General features: G+C 44.6%; 1 protein-coding gene across 5 annotated transcripts in view; it reads right to left on the reverse strand.

The window, feature by feature from the left end:
• Nek11 (NIMA related kinase 11) overlaps positions 1–14,894 on the reverse strand; it is a 243,740-nt gene that overhangs the window by 78,364 nt on the left and 150,482 nt on the right. For all 5 annotated transcript variants that reach the window (XR_008214157.1, XM_052718940.1, XM_052718925.1 and 2 more), the window contains one exon: positions 13,607–13,767. Coding sequence is in view for 4 of the 5 variants with exons in the window: in XM_052718940.1 (XP_052574900.1) it covers positions 13,607–13,767 (161 nt within the window). In the remaining variant the exon portion in view is untranslated. The remainder of the gene's footprint in view (positions 1–13,606; positions 13,768–14,894) is intronic.

A 14,894-nucleotide genomic window follows, 5' to 3' on the forward strand; every position in this document is an offset into this window, starting at 1 on the left:
GTCTGCAAACCCAGGGCTGGACACAGGAGTGTGTGTCTGTAAACCCAGGGCTGGACACAGGAGGGTGTGTCTGTAACCCCAGGGCTGGACACAGGAGTGTGTGTCTGTAAACCCAGGGCTGGACACAGGAGTGTGTGTCTGTAATCCCGGGGCTGGACACAGGAGTGTGTGTCTGTAATCCTGGGGCTGGACACAGGAGTGTGCGTCTGTAATCCCAGTACTTCAACAGTGAGATGGGAGGCAGAGACAAGAGAGTCCCTGAAAGCTTGCAGGCCAGCCAGCCTTCCATGCACAGCAGCACACAACAAAAAGAGAGATCCTGTCTCAAAAGAGGTTGGAGAGAAGGACCAAACCCCAAGGTTACCTCTGACCTCCATATTGGCACTGTGGTCCAAGTGCATCTGCACTCGTATACACAAATATGCAAGTACACATGTGTGCATGCATGAACACATATATTCATATATACATATTAAAACATACACATACACACACATATAGAGAGAGAGTATTTATATATGGTAGGGAACTTATAATCATATGATGTACATTGGCACCCTGAATATTAACATAATGTACTATATAATACTATATATTATACTAATGTAAATTTATAATATTATACAATATATAAATAATTTATTTTATATATATATATATATATATATATATATATATATATATATATATATATATTGGAATGCCCAATCATACCACAAGAGCACTTGCTCAGCTATGTTCATATCAGCATTGTTTGTAATAGCCAGAACCTGGAAACAACCTAGATGCCCTTCAACTGAAGAATGGATAAATAAAATGTGGTACATATACACAATGGAATACTACTCAGCAGAGAAAAACAATGACATCATGAGGTTTTCAGGCAAATGGATGGATCTAGAAAAAATCATCCTGAGTGAGGTAACCCAGACTCAGAAAGACAAACATGGTATGTACTCACTCATAGGAGGATACTAGATGTGGAACAAGGATGACTGGACTGCTACTCACATCACCAGGGAGGCTACCTGGAAAACAGGACCCCAAGAAAGACACGGGGATCACTCAATGACGGAGAAATGGATGAGAGCTACATGAACAATCTGGACATGAGTGGGGGTAATGAAGGGCGAGGGTCGAGGGAAAGAGAGCTTGGGGGAGCAGGAGATCCCAGCTGGATCAACAACAGAGAGGGAGAACAAGGAATAGGAGACCATGGTAAAGGAGGACCCCATGGGACTAGGAAGAAGCAAAGTGCTAGAGAGGCCCACAGAAATCCACAAAGATACCCCCACAATAGACTGCTGGCAATGGTCGAGAGACAGCCCGAACTGACCTACTCTGGTGATGGGATGGCCAAACACCCTAACTGTCGTGCTAGAAACCCCATCCAATGACTGAGGGAACTGGATGCAGAGATCCATGGCTAGGCCCTGGGTGGAGCTCCGGGAGTCCAATTAGCGAGAAAGAGGAGGGTTTATATGAGCGAGAATTGTTAAGACCAAGGTTGGATAAAGCACAGAGACAAATAGCCAAACAAATGGAAACACATGAACTATGAACCAATGGCTGAGGGGCCCCCAGCTGGATCAGGCCCTCTGAATGGGTGAGATAGTTGATTGGCTTGATCTGTTTGGGAGGCATCCAGGCAGTGGGACCGGGTCCTGTGCTCATTGCATGAGTTAGCTGTTTGAAACCTGGGGCTTATACAGGGTCGCTTGGCTCGGCCTGGGAGGAGGGGACTGGACCTGCCTGGACTGAGTCTACCAGGTTGATCTCAGTCTTCGGGGGAGTCTTTGCCCTGGAGGAGGTGGGAATAGGGGGTAGGTTGGGGGGAAGGGGAGGGGGCGGGAGGGGGGAGAACAAAGGAATCCGTGGCTGATATGTAGAACTGAATTGTATTGTAAAATAAAATTAAATTAAATTAAAAAAAAGAATTTGTGACCTCAAAAAAATAATATATTTTAAATGATAGCAAAGCCTGCCCTTGTTCCTGCTGCTATTGAAGAAATATTTGAAAAACCTGGTTTTGTAAAATGTGGTGTTACAGGCATGTGGCAAATTAAAAGATGATAAAATTCAATAAAACCGACCACATTTCCCTTGAAGTTTTCTGGGTCAGTCACTGTGGTATTGTGAAACCTGTACACACTGGAAAGGAAAAGTTCAGACTGAACACTGGCTTTGAATCAGTGCTTTGCTAATTCTTTAAAAGCTCTTTTTGGAGGATTTTTAAAACATGTAACACCAAGCATTTCAATCGTTTTCCTCGTCAGCTTATTATTGATACAACTAGAGAACTCCTCAGATTTCTGAAGAGCACAAACTCCTCTTCAATAGGGCAGTCTCGCTGATGCAAAAAAGCAGTTTCTAACCCAGGGATATTTTTCTATGAGCATTACTGTTGGAATATAACCCTCCAACAGACATAATGGGTCAGATTCCTAAGAATATTCACATGCAGATGCCAAAAAGCACACACGGGAATTAAAATGCAGCCACCAAACCTAATGCAGTATGTCCCGAGAGCTACCCGACATCATACATTCCATCTTTTGTTCTGTTCATTTTTGGCTTTCTTGTTTGAAGCAGGGTCTCACTCTGTAGCCCAGGCTGTCTATCAGACAGACCTCCAAAGGGCTGAGGGTACAGGGATAAGCCCATTACTTAGAGGTAAGCCCCAAATATGGCCATTTGTACATATTTCAACTATTGTTTTAGTCAAATTTACAGTTGAACATGGACAGGATTGTAGCATGAATCTTAAAAGTTCTTATTAAAAAATCAAACCTGAGGCCAGTTATTGAGGTGAACACTGGAAGATCAGAGAGACAGAACAAGACACAGCTATCCTCACCTGGCCAACTTCTCAACTGATCTTGTTTCCTCAGACTGGAAGCCTCTGTGTCCTCATATCCGAATGGCTCTCAGCTGAACTGTGCTGCTAGAAGCCTGAAAGCTTAACCAGCCAAATGCTTCTAGTTTCTGGTCCTCACGCCTTATATACCTTTCTGCTTTCTAACACCACTCCCTGGGATTAAAGGCTCGCTTTCTGGGATTAAAGGTGTGTGTCACCATGCCTGGCCGTTTCCAATGTGGCCTTGAACTCACAGAGATCCAGAGGGATTTCTACCTCTGGAGTGCTAGGATTAAAGTTGTGAGTGCCACCATTTTCTAGCCTTTGTATCTAGTGGCTATTCTGTCTCTGACCCCAGGTAAGTTTATTAGGGTGTACAACATTTTGGGGAACACAATACCACCACACAGGATGCTGTCTTGAAATGATGATCTAACAATCATGGAATAATATTGCTGTATCAATATTCCTTCTAGAATATGTGGCTTTATTTAGTTTCTAGGTCATAATGGACACTTCCAGCTTTGTGTAACCAGCAATACATGCACTAACCTTGAGTAGACATTTTTACATTATCTTTCAAGCATTCCCACAGCCCCTTCTTTCTCAAGAAACCACATCCTGTCATTTTCTGGCTCGAACTGGATATTGTTCATAAACCAACCCCTGGGAGGTGGAATATGAGAGCTAGACTGCATAGAATAAATTGGGTTTCCTCCAAAGTACAAGAAAAAGGTGAGCATTGGCACAAAGTTGGGATTCAGACAAATAGCATCAAGACTAGAGAGGACATGGACTTTGAAGCCAGCCTGCTCGAGTTTAAATCCCACTTTGCCATTTTCAATCTCATGTTTTGAGCAAATTACTTAATGTATCAAGCCTCCATTCCCCTACCTGTAAAATAGGTTGAGGGAAGACTCAGATATAGTAGCATTTATAAAGCCCATAGGCTTTATGTGGACTAGACTATGTCTTTGCTAAAAGGCTCAAAAATGACTGCTGAGTATATAATCATCACTGCAACATCTAGAAGAGAACCCAGCCCAGATTTCTGCTCAAACTGGTGGGATGGATAAGGGCAACTGAAGAAATGTCATTCCAAGGCAGTCTGCTTCCCAAGCTGTTGTTTACCCAAGAGACTCCATTCATGCTTGATCCATTCAAGCTACAATGAACCTCAGTGGAAAAGGTGAACTAGTGAAGGAAAGAGGCTTTGCCACACCTCGCACAGAACAAAGCAGTATGACTCCACTGTAGGAGAACCTCGGACCCAAAGGTTTGTCTGTTCACGCCTAATGTGGATGAAGATGCAGAGGCAACAAAGGAAGGTGGGTGTGAGCCGAGGATGTTCTGCTGCCCCTTTTCTATCTTCCCTAAAGAAATTCCTCCTCTGGAATGAAAGGAAAGCTCACCTGGAGGCTGGATAAAGTGCATGTGGCTAAGAGGAACATTGAGAAGTTTGAAACTTAAGGGTCAGAAATGATAAACTAAGGGAAGAAGCTTTATTTTAAAATTACGTAAATAAAAACAATCAATTGCTTGCTGAAGCTGAATATATGGGTGAAGAAGAGAGAGATCTAGGCATTGCTTTCTGTAAAACGATAACTATGTACAACATTGTATCTTGGGCCAACTAAAGGGTGTTGGGGAATATTATTTTAAGGTATGTTACTTTTGTTTAACTCTGTGAAGCTGTGTTACTGTGCCTGTCTAAAACACCTGATGGTCTAATAAAGATATGAACGGCTAATAGCAAGGCAGGAGAAAGGATAGGCAGGGCTGGCAGGCAGAGAGAATATATAGAAGGAGAAACCTAGAAGAAGAGAGCTAAGAGCCAGAGAAGGAGGAGGACTCCAGGGTCCAGCCACCCAGCTACACATCAAGTCACAGAGTAGGAGTAAGATTTACAGAAGTAAGAGAATGAGAAAAGCCCAGAGGCAAAAGGTAGACAGGATAATGTAAGTTAAGAAAAGCTGGCTAGAAACTAAGCCAAGGTAAGGCCAGGCATTCATAAGTAATAATAAGCCTCTGTGTGTGAAGTTATTTGGGAGCTGGGTGGTGGGCCCCCCATAAAAGAGCAAAAACAAACAACAACAAAAGGGGGATTATTTGAGTGAATGAATAAACAGAACCTAGCTGCCTTAAGAACTTAGTTTAGGATGAGGGTTTCTTGGGCAGACTCCAATAGTCCCTTGGAGGTTGTCTATCTATCTTTAGATGCTCTTAAGAGCCTCCTTGAGGGTTATTGTGCTCACTGATCCTTTACCTGGAGGCAGTGAAAATGCAACCATCTGTCTACATGCAGCATCCTCTATACTCATGGCTGGTGGGCTATGGCAACTCCCAAAGGCATATCAATCCAGAGGAGGCTGATAGCTTGTAGCTGTACACACAAACACACACACACACTTATGCACACACACAGACACACACACAGACACACACACACACACACACAGACACACAGACACACACACACACACACACACACACACACACGCGCGCGCGGCTTCCCAGTTACAGAAGGGTCTTATATATTCCAGTGGCTGAAAGCTGCTCAAAGGGATGTGTAGATGCCTTTGCTGTACGACACCAGGCATGGCACCATGTTCTCCATCTGTTGAACAACCCCAAGCAAGCTCAGCTCTGTAGATCTATGCATAAAACAGATATACCCTCCATGATGGCTCCATCTTTGGAGCATGCTGTCATACTCACTGGTCCTTGATGTCAGTGGGTATGTAGGGTGTGAGGAACCAGTTTCTTTTACCTGCTACTGTCTTCTCAGAGTCCATACCACCCATCTGGGAAAGCTAAGCCATATCCTCTTTCCTACTAAGCCAAGGCCATTTTGGACCCACCTCAGCACTGCCTTCGGTGAGATAAGCTCAGCAGAGATGAAGGCACACCGATCTCAAGTGTGCAATAATGACTTCTTAAGAATGGTGTGCCTGCACAGACACCAATCAACCCAAGTGAAGATGCTCTCACCCCACACAGTCCTCTTGGCGTCCTTTCAGCTACCCCTGCATCACTGTCACGATTTCTGTCACCACAGATTTCTCTCTCTCCTCCTCCCTGCCTCTCCTTTCCCCCTTCCCTTCCCCCCTTTTTTTTTACCCACCATGGCCCCCTTCTTGTAGTGGTGGGACTCAAACACAGGGTCTTGCTCACACTAGGCACATGCTCTAACCCTAAGGTACACTCAGGCTCAGCTACTATTCACTGAATTAGCCTCTCACTTAAAATCCACTCTGTTCCAGAGTTCAGGAGCCCCTCGTGGTACAGCTACAGCCTCCTGATCACCTGTGACTTCTGATCTAGGGGTTGCTCTCTCTGGTATACGTACCCATTCCCTTTCCTCATTTCACGGGGCAGGTACATTTCCATCTCCTGAGAGTTCTCCTTGACTCCTCTTAGCAGCCCTCTGCACAACACTCAACACCATTTTCCCTACAAGTTACGCTCCTTTGTTTCACTTATTTATGTGTTTATGTGTTGCCTTCCTGGCTGCCTGCACAACTAGATTCTACCCTGCAGGTATTCATTCATTTATTTGCTCATTCATGCATATATTCCCCAATATCTACTATGAATTTACTCTGTGGCAAAATATTATTAAAAAGGTGCTGTGAGTGTAATGCTTACCTTCTATTTCCTTCTAGTATGGACACAGACCTTGAGTAAAGGAACTAGCAAATAGTAATAACTCGGATGTTGAAAAGACTGCAGAGAAGAATAAAGCAGGAAGGTAGAAGAGTGAATGCTAGGAGGGGTATTTTATTTAATGTAGCAAAGTCCTCTGCAGTATGATGACACATAGCAAAGACCCAAAGACAGATAGGCATAATGTCACTTGCGCATCTTGTGGGAAGGACATCCCAGGCTTCTAAAGACAGACCATGTCTGCTGTTCTCCAGAAACAAGAAGGAGGCAAGTGGGATTGTTGTGTGATATTTTGTTTGTGTTATGACAAATAAAGCTTGTCTGGAGATCAGAGGGCGGAGCCAGCCACTAGTTAACCACAGAGGCCAGGCAGGGGTGGCACTTGGGAGGAGGAAGCAGGAAGATCAGGAGTTCAAGCCCATCCTGGGCTACAGGAGATTGAACTAGTCTAAAAGAGAAACAGCTGGGCAGTGGTCCTGCATGCCTTTAATCCCAGCACAATCAGGAGGTGGAGACAGGATTATAAGGTGGGTAGAAACAGGATCTCACCCCCATTTGGTCTGAGGACTCATAGAGGTAATATGTTTCTAGTGGCTGCTACTCTGCTACTCTGCTTCTCTGATCTTTCAGCTTTCACCCTCAATATCTGACTCTGGGTTTTTATTGTTAAGACTAAATAGATTCATGCTTCATGTGATTGAATTGTCATAGTGACGGGGACTCAGGGAGAAGAAGTGGGGGACCTCAGTGAGGTGATGGTGATGAGGGTGGAGGAGGTGAAGGAGGGCCTGTGTACAGACTTTGAGTGAGATGCAAGGAGAGAGAGAGAGAGAGAGACAGAGACAGAGACAGAGACAGAGACAGACAGACCAGCTGTAAGCTCTTGTGAAGAAACTCTCTAGCTGATTTTCCGGTGGCTTAAGTTACAAGGGTAGAAATACTAAGCTGTGATCACATGGTGTGCCACGAAAGAAAAGCCAATAGATTTTGCTGATGTGCTGGATGTGAACGTGAGTGGAAGGTGAGTGAAGTTTAACTCAGGAGGAGCTACAGATGGGACGAGGAGCTAACTTTCAAACACGCTGATTTCAGGATGTCTGAGAGGCCCTAGGACTCTGACTTCTATTTTTCGCTGTATGACAAAGTGCAGGAGTCCAGGCTCCTAGGAGGACAGAAAAGATGACTGGAAGAACTATTGAGGCACACAGCATCACAGACAGGATTCAAACGCATGTGACTGAAATGCACACAGGGTGGAGCTGTGTCTGATGGCTCTCTACCATTATTCTGTACTGATGCCACTGACTGTGTGATATGTAGATGGATGCACTATTAATAACCCACAGATTTTCTTTTCTGTTGGTCAGTTGGATTACTAAGCAATTGTCTACCATTCTACAAACCATAGCCACAATAGCCCCAAGTCACAGAAACCTAAATGACATGGTGGCTTCCTCTTTCTGCACACTCAGATGTGCCTTTTGCACCTTGGTTGGGTCTCACCAGCAGCCAGGCCCTTGCTCAAACATATTCATAACTCATGAGAAGGCAGAGGATGCTGCTACCCAGAGCGAGAGGACAGAGCTGTTGGCACTTTTGTGGGGCTGCCATGGAATTGGGAGGCTGAGATCACAGCTCCTAGCTCACTGCTGAGGTTGCCTTCTGCCCTAATGTACGTAGTGACAGGTATACAGAGCCACATCTTCGAAACTCAAACTGCAAACCAATGCTCCTGGTTCCCACAACACTAAATACCTCCTCTGAATTCAGAAATGCTGACATGTGGCTGTCACTGTGTCCACATTCAGGCCTATTTACTTTGCATTATTAAAGCTCTCTAGGTGCAGGTGTCCCCTATTAACGCGCTGGATCCCTGCAAGTCATGGCTTATGGGTTGCTGTAGAGTTTCAAAGACATTCACAATATATAGGCACAGAACCCATGAGACATTTTGGATTGCAGTTTGGAAAAGTAAAAGGTGAGGAGGAACAACAAAGTGGGGCTGAGGGACTGATGGCATCACATCTACCCAAGGCAGAGTGACAGGTTTTCTAGGAGCTGCTGAGACCTGACTCTCCTGCTGCACCCCATTCCTGGAGGTTCAGCGGTGTGGAAGGTCCTCCAAGTCAGTCCCTCTGCCTGCTCTTTAAATGGCTTAGTGTCTTTACCCAACATGTGCCCAATAGTCTCAGGAAGGCAGGCCAGCAACTTAAGGGAGGTTATTGGAACAAAAAGCGAAAGGCTTCCCAAATCCCAAAAGGTTTGAAGTCATCACACCGCTATCCATTCTCATGCATTTTGGTGCTGTCTTCAGGTCCTAAGCATCTCCTTCCCTTCCCATTCACTAACTTCTCCAGTAATCCCCCCAGCTCTAAGGAGCAGTCTCTCACAGTGAGGTCTGGGGATCCCGGAGTGGCCAGCGGTGAGGTGTACTTCGTGATGGATGAGGAACAAGGGATGAGAAAGGAGAAGAACCATGGCATGGAGGCTAGAACAGGGCAGGAGTGGAAACTGGGGCATCAAAGTCACTCCTCTGAACAGCACTCACTGAGGCTACAGAGGCTAGTCACCCTGCAGGAGCGGCACGCCTGCTGGAAGTGTACATTACATCTTGGTGGGTATGGCTGCTAAACAGCCTGTGGCACACTGGTGCAGTTACTAGGGAAGAAATAGCTCAACTACCTGCAATCTTGGGAAAGGCCACTTCGAAATGACAGTGACTTCTAAGGTCAACGCAGGACAAAAAGTGTTGCCTCCTATGTATGCGGTTTACTAAATTAGGTCATTATTGGAATGTTTTTAAAACAGACAGTAAAGCAGTGTCCCTGTTGAGGCTCAAAAGTTCTAGCATCTTCTATTATAAAAGCACACTAGTAAATAATCTTGCATCCCTTAGCAGGAGAGAGTTGGGGCTTATTTACTTTTCACAATTCTGCATTTCCTCTAGAATTGGCAGAAGGCTGCCTTGTATATAGCTCAGTAAGTCTATATAGTAAAGCGGGTCTTGGTTGCCCTTCCCCTGTTCCCTCTACCCGAGTGGTGGGATAGGGATGACCACAGCCGTGCAGAGGGCAGCCTGTGGAAACGGTGGCCTACCCGCAATAGGACATTTAGCTGTCACCCATCAAGCCTCAGTTTCCTCGTAAGAAACGAGTCCTAAGAATGAAATAATTCACCTGTGAGTGTGGTACGCTTACTTACACCCTGGTCACAGAAAGACTGGGATTCACCAAAGGGGTCAAAGGACATGGAACTCTAACGAGGAGCTTCCAGCCAATGAGGGCTCAGAGGGGGTGCTAGAGCCAGGCCATTCCTGCCCAACACAAGACTCTTGCAACCCTGCCAATAGCAGCCCTTGTCCTGTATGGCCTACCTGCCTGGCCAAGGCTTTTCCAAAACTGTACAGTCAACCCATGCTTCTTTCTCTCCCTCCCTCTCTTCCTCCCTCCTACCTTCCTTCCCTCTTTTATTTCTTCTTTCCTCAGCGGTGTCCCATAACCTGAGGATCTTCCCACCTACTCCACAGGGATTACCCTTGCATTTCTTACCTTGCCCTACCATCTCTCCCAGAAGACCTGCACTAGCCCAGAATATAAAGTACTGACCATAAAAGGGAAATCCCGGGAACGTGAGCTGTAACCACTGTAATAAGCACCAGCTGATTAAACCACTGGCTCTCCCTACAGCAGGAGCTTGTGATAGCAGCCCTCAGGATGGCTTGACCCCAGTGTCCTCAGAGGAACCTCAGGCTCTACCACCCTGCATCTAAGCACAACAGCACATCTGCTTTTTCTACTGTCACTGTGTGCTGGGAGAATGTCAAACCCCCAAAGTCTGGAGAACTTCTATATTAGCTTGGAAAAGCAAGCCTCTGCCACCCCTTATTTCAGAAAGAGAACACCAGGGGCCTGAGGAACCTTTTAAGGGAAGCTTCAGTGAGAGCCTTCGTTAAACTGTCTTTCCTGAGAGAGCTGTGGGTCAAGTCATTATCTTCTATCTAGTGTGGTTTTACCAGTGTCTTGGGTCGTTTATTAGTCTTCATGAGGGAATGACAGTCCAGGCAGTAAGGGACATTTGGAATTAATGACAACATGCACCAGCCTGCAGCCCTGAGGCATGTCTGTGAGAGCACATGGGCTACTGCTCAGTGGCAGGTCTCGCAGCTGCTGTAGAGAACCTGTTGGGATGGCAGCTGTAAACTCCACTCTCCTGAGATCTAAGAAGAAGGTTCCAATTCGGTGACCACAGACTTCACAGAGGCGCCATCAGCACCATAATGGCTTGTGATAAAGGCATTATTGATGCTTTGCTTGGCACTGTAGAGAATCAACAGTAATTAGGTGTTTCGTAAAACTGCTTTGGAAGCATTGCTGCTTAAAGAGCAGCAAGGTTGGCTCAAAGAACTTCACGATGAAGCCCGCGGCTCGTTTTCTTTCAGAAAGCATGTCCCCCAACAAAATATGAAAGAGGAGTCAGCTTGGATCTGGTTATGCACACAGAGTCCATGGGTGTGTTGCTACTTTAGACCCTAGCATGTTCAGGGTTCCAGGGCAAAGCCAAGAAGGAAAGAGGCAACTCCAGAGATGGCTGCAAGCTTCATCACAGCACAAGGTGACCGGTGACAGGGTGCTGGCACTGAACTCAGAGTGCAGCTTGGGTATTGCTGACACAAGGATCCCACAAGAATGAAAGGATGCCCAGTACAGCCACACCCACCACCTCTGGAGAAAGAGAAACCATATCAAACTAATGCTAGATTAAGATGCAGCTGTGATTGTCTGTCCCTATCGTTGTTCACCCTACGGTAACCCTACTTCCATCTCTGTGAGACCATGTTAATCTGCCTTGCAGAGTAGGAAAAGGCATTGGCCTGAAACTGTGGCCACTCTGACGCAAAATCACAGCACTGACCCCTCCCTATCTGTCACTGTGGGTGAGCCATCTTTCTCTGAGGGACTCAGCATCTTCACCTGAAAATGGGAATGAGACAACGAAACTCTGAGAGACAAAATACCACACGTGTGAAATGTCTTAGCATTTTGCCACAACAGATTTAAAATCAATCACAATTGGTCATCTAACATGTGGCAGATACACACCCCAGAGAGCACAATCCCTGCCCTTATATTTATCATCTGCACTGAGAAAGAAGAAAGGATTTTTTTAATATTGCCAACTGTAACAGCGCACTTTAACATTAAAGACTTTAGGCAGAACATTTTAAAAAGCAAGATAACTAAGTAATTTTTATAATAATGGTTAAATTACTAAGTATTTATTAAGTATGCAATTAAGATCTGATGCATGATCTGATCTAATAATTCATATCTGGTCGGGGCATTATTTGAATGCTTTAAGCTGATCACTCCATCTATTCTTCTATGATGAGGAACTATGTCTCTCCCACTGTACAGATCAGGACACTAAAGCCCAATGAAGTCCAAAAACATGTACAAGGTAACAACATCCCATCGAAGCGGCAAGGACTACACTTATTTATAGGCAACCTGACTTCCCAAAATACATTGTAGTAAAAGCTAGCCAGAGAAGGGACCTCTGGGGCTGGCAAAGTTCTATTTCTTGACTCGGGTGGTATTTGTAACAGGTTTGATTCATGTGTTTCTGAATCGGCTTGTTTTATTTAGAACTATTTAAAATTATAATATAGTAATCGAAGTTTGCCATTTGATGATATGAAAAAAGACTGGATATGTGTTTTGTATGTTATGTTTTCCAACCACAGGTATGGGGTGATGTTAATGCAGTATCATGATAAGATTTGTTTCAACCGTTTGTAGTGATGGCTCAGGAGCAAATGGAAAATTATATTTTAATTGCGGTAGTAGGTACATTTTCCCAGGGTCCCTCAGGGAGAAAGAGGAATGGGTGTAAGGGACACTTTTATTGTGGCATTTGGGATCCCACCTCTCTTTCGTCCTGCATTTTTGCAAATGATTTTATGTCCCTCTCCACTTTGTCATTTACATTCTCCCATGATTTCTCTTTCTCTTAACCTTTTCCTTTGCTTAACTTTACTCTTTAAAAGTATTTGCTTATTTTTATTTTATATGTGTGAGTTTTTGCCTGTAGGTTGGTACTGGGAACCAAACCCGGGTCCTCTGCAACAGCAGCAAACACTCTTAACCACTAAGCCATCTCTCCAGCCCCAGCTTGGGTTTCCTCTTACCCCATCCTGGTAGCTATCTCCCTCCATCCCTCTCCTGGTCTAGAGAATTTGAAAGACATTTCTTGTGGGTTTTATTTAATATTATGGTAGATTGCTTAGTGTTTATTAAGAATGTCTCTGTGGTTAGCCATGGTGGCACATTCCCGAAATCCCAGCACTCAGGAATTAAGTCAGAAAGTTGAAAGTTCAAGCCTAGGCTGGGCAACACAGTGTGAAACTGTTTCAGTAAAAAAGTTGAGTGGCTTGTGTACAACTTTCTTTCCACTACAAAAATCAAAAGAAAATGCACAAGCCAGGGCCATTTCTTAGCCTATCATACACTAGCTCAGGCTTTCTAATTAAGAAGCTCTACTCCTGGACAGAATCTATGCAGAGAGACCCAGCACTGCATGAAAAGATGGTCCCTTGGAGGCTACACTGCAAGAAGCTAGAAAGAGCATTCTCCAATTTCAGAATCTCTAAGTCCTAACTCCAAAATGGAATCAATCTCTACACATTTGTACTTACATTAAATTTGTAAAACAGACTAAAAATATGATTACCAGCAGAAAAGTGATAAAATATCCCCTGTCCCTGTGAAAGAGACATCTGCAGCACTTACTGGGCAGTGTACAGAGGAACTCCTCAGTGGGCAGATGTTTCAGGGTGCATCACAGCCTGCCCTTCTGCAGTGAGTATGCTAGCCCTTTCCCTGATCAGAGTCTGCTCATTTCATGGTGTCTACCTTCCCCTACTCCTTTAAATTAAAGACTTATTTCATGGAGCCAGTAGAGAGTTTCTGGTACTCCTAAGCTCCCTGATACCAACTCCAGGTTCAAGACTTCTCTGCTCTTTCTTAGCCCAAGTCCAGTCAGCACCTCGGACAGCAACATCTCTCTGGCTGGAGCAGGAGGTACCTGTTGGTTTGCTCTGTAAGCAGGTGGGACTCCTCTGTCCCTCATTTCTCGCTCTGCTTCTGAGAACACTATTTCTTCCTCCTGCTCCTCACTCTCCTCAGAACAGGAATCAAATACATCAGCATAATACTCTTCAGCAACAAGTGGGTCTTCTGGGATCCCTGAAATAGAGAATAAGCAACAATTGCAGTCATTGAAGTCCTAACGTGGTGAGCTGGGGGCCCTTGTGTCCTCAGAGACCAGCACTGACAAAGCTTCCTTGGAGCACAGTGCTGACTCTTAGTTTCCTGAAAGGGTCCGCTAGATATAATCAGCAGTTGGCAAAATTAACCCAGTAGAAAGAGGGACACTAACCTTTGAAGTTAGGAGAACAAAACCATGGGACAAGAGTAAATGAGCTCCTTTGTAGCTTTTACATGAGTCCTTATTAAAAACTAAGGTGTCAGGAGAAAATCAAAGATGAGACACCACAGCAAGGCCTTGTTATGCAACACACAAAACTTTGTAGCAGAGACAGTGGGAAGGAGAATGTGTTAATATTTTTCTAGAAGTTTCTTTTAAGAAAGAAAGAAAAAGGAAAGGAAAGGAAGAAAATGCCAGTAGTGAGACAAAATGAGATGGATAGGATGAAAACAATGGCATTTGGACAAACTGAGGAAGAGATCACAACTCTTTTCTAACAGGCTATGGATTCAGGTTTTCAAATGGAGTTTGGTATGGTGGGCTATATTCACATCCATATTAAGCGTTTATTTAAAAGAAAAAAGGAAAGGGAAGATTATCCATGTAAACTGATTCTAATAACCCAAGTTACTTGGCAGGGCATCAGTAGTGACTAAAACAGAGCTGGTGCCTATAAGAATATCAACAAAGAAAGGCCAAGAGTGGGTTACAGGGGCACAACATCCTAAACTCTAATCCACCAATGAGGACTGGCAATAGACAAATATCCCCGGGATTACATAATGATACTCTACTGCAAGCTGGATTAGGCTTTGCACCACTCTGACTTATAAACAGAATTACTGTTCTTACTTGTAACACAGAGTACTGTTTTTTTAATCCATTGTTACTGTTTTCTATCTGGTGGGGAATTGTGGCATTCAGGGTCAGAGGATTGGGGAAGTGTGGCATTCAGGGTCAGAGGACTGCAGTCTGACTCAACCTCTGCCTACTTGTATATAAAACTCTGGGCAAGATGCTTCCATTTACAGAGCTCAGGTTTCCTCAGTAAAACTACCATAAGGGTACTCTAGCCATGCAGCCAGCAGACCCCATCGTAAGCTAC

Source organism: Peromyscus californicus, unplaced genomic scaffold (assembly GCF_007827085.1).
Source record: "Peromyscus californicus insignis strain IS unplaced genomic scaffold, ASM782708v3 Scaffold_11__1_contigs__length_118956290, whole genome shotgun sequence".
Taxonomy (NCBI): Eukaryota; Metazoa; Chordata; class Mammalia; order Rodentia; family Cricetidae; genus Peromyscus; species Peromyscus californicus.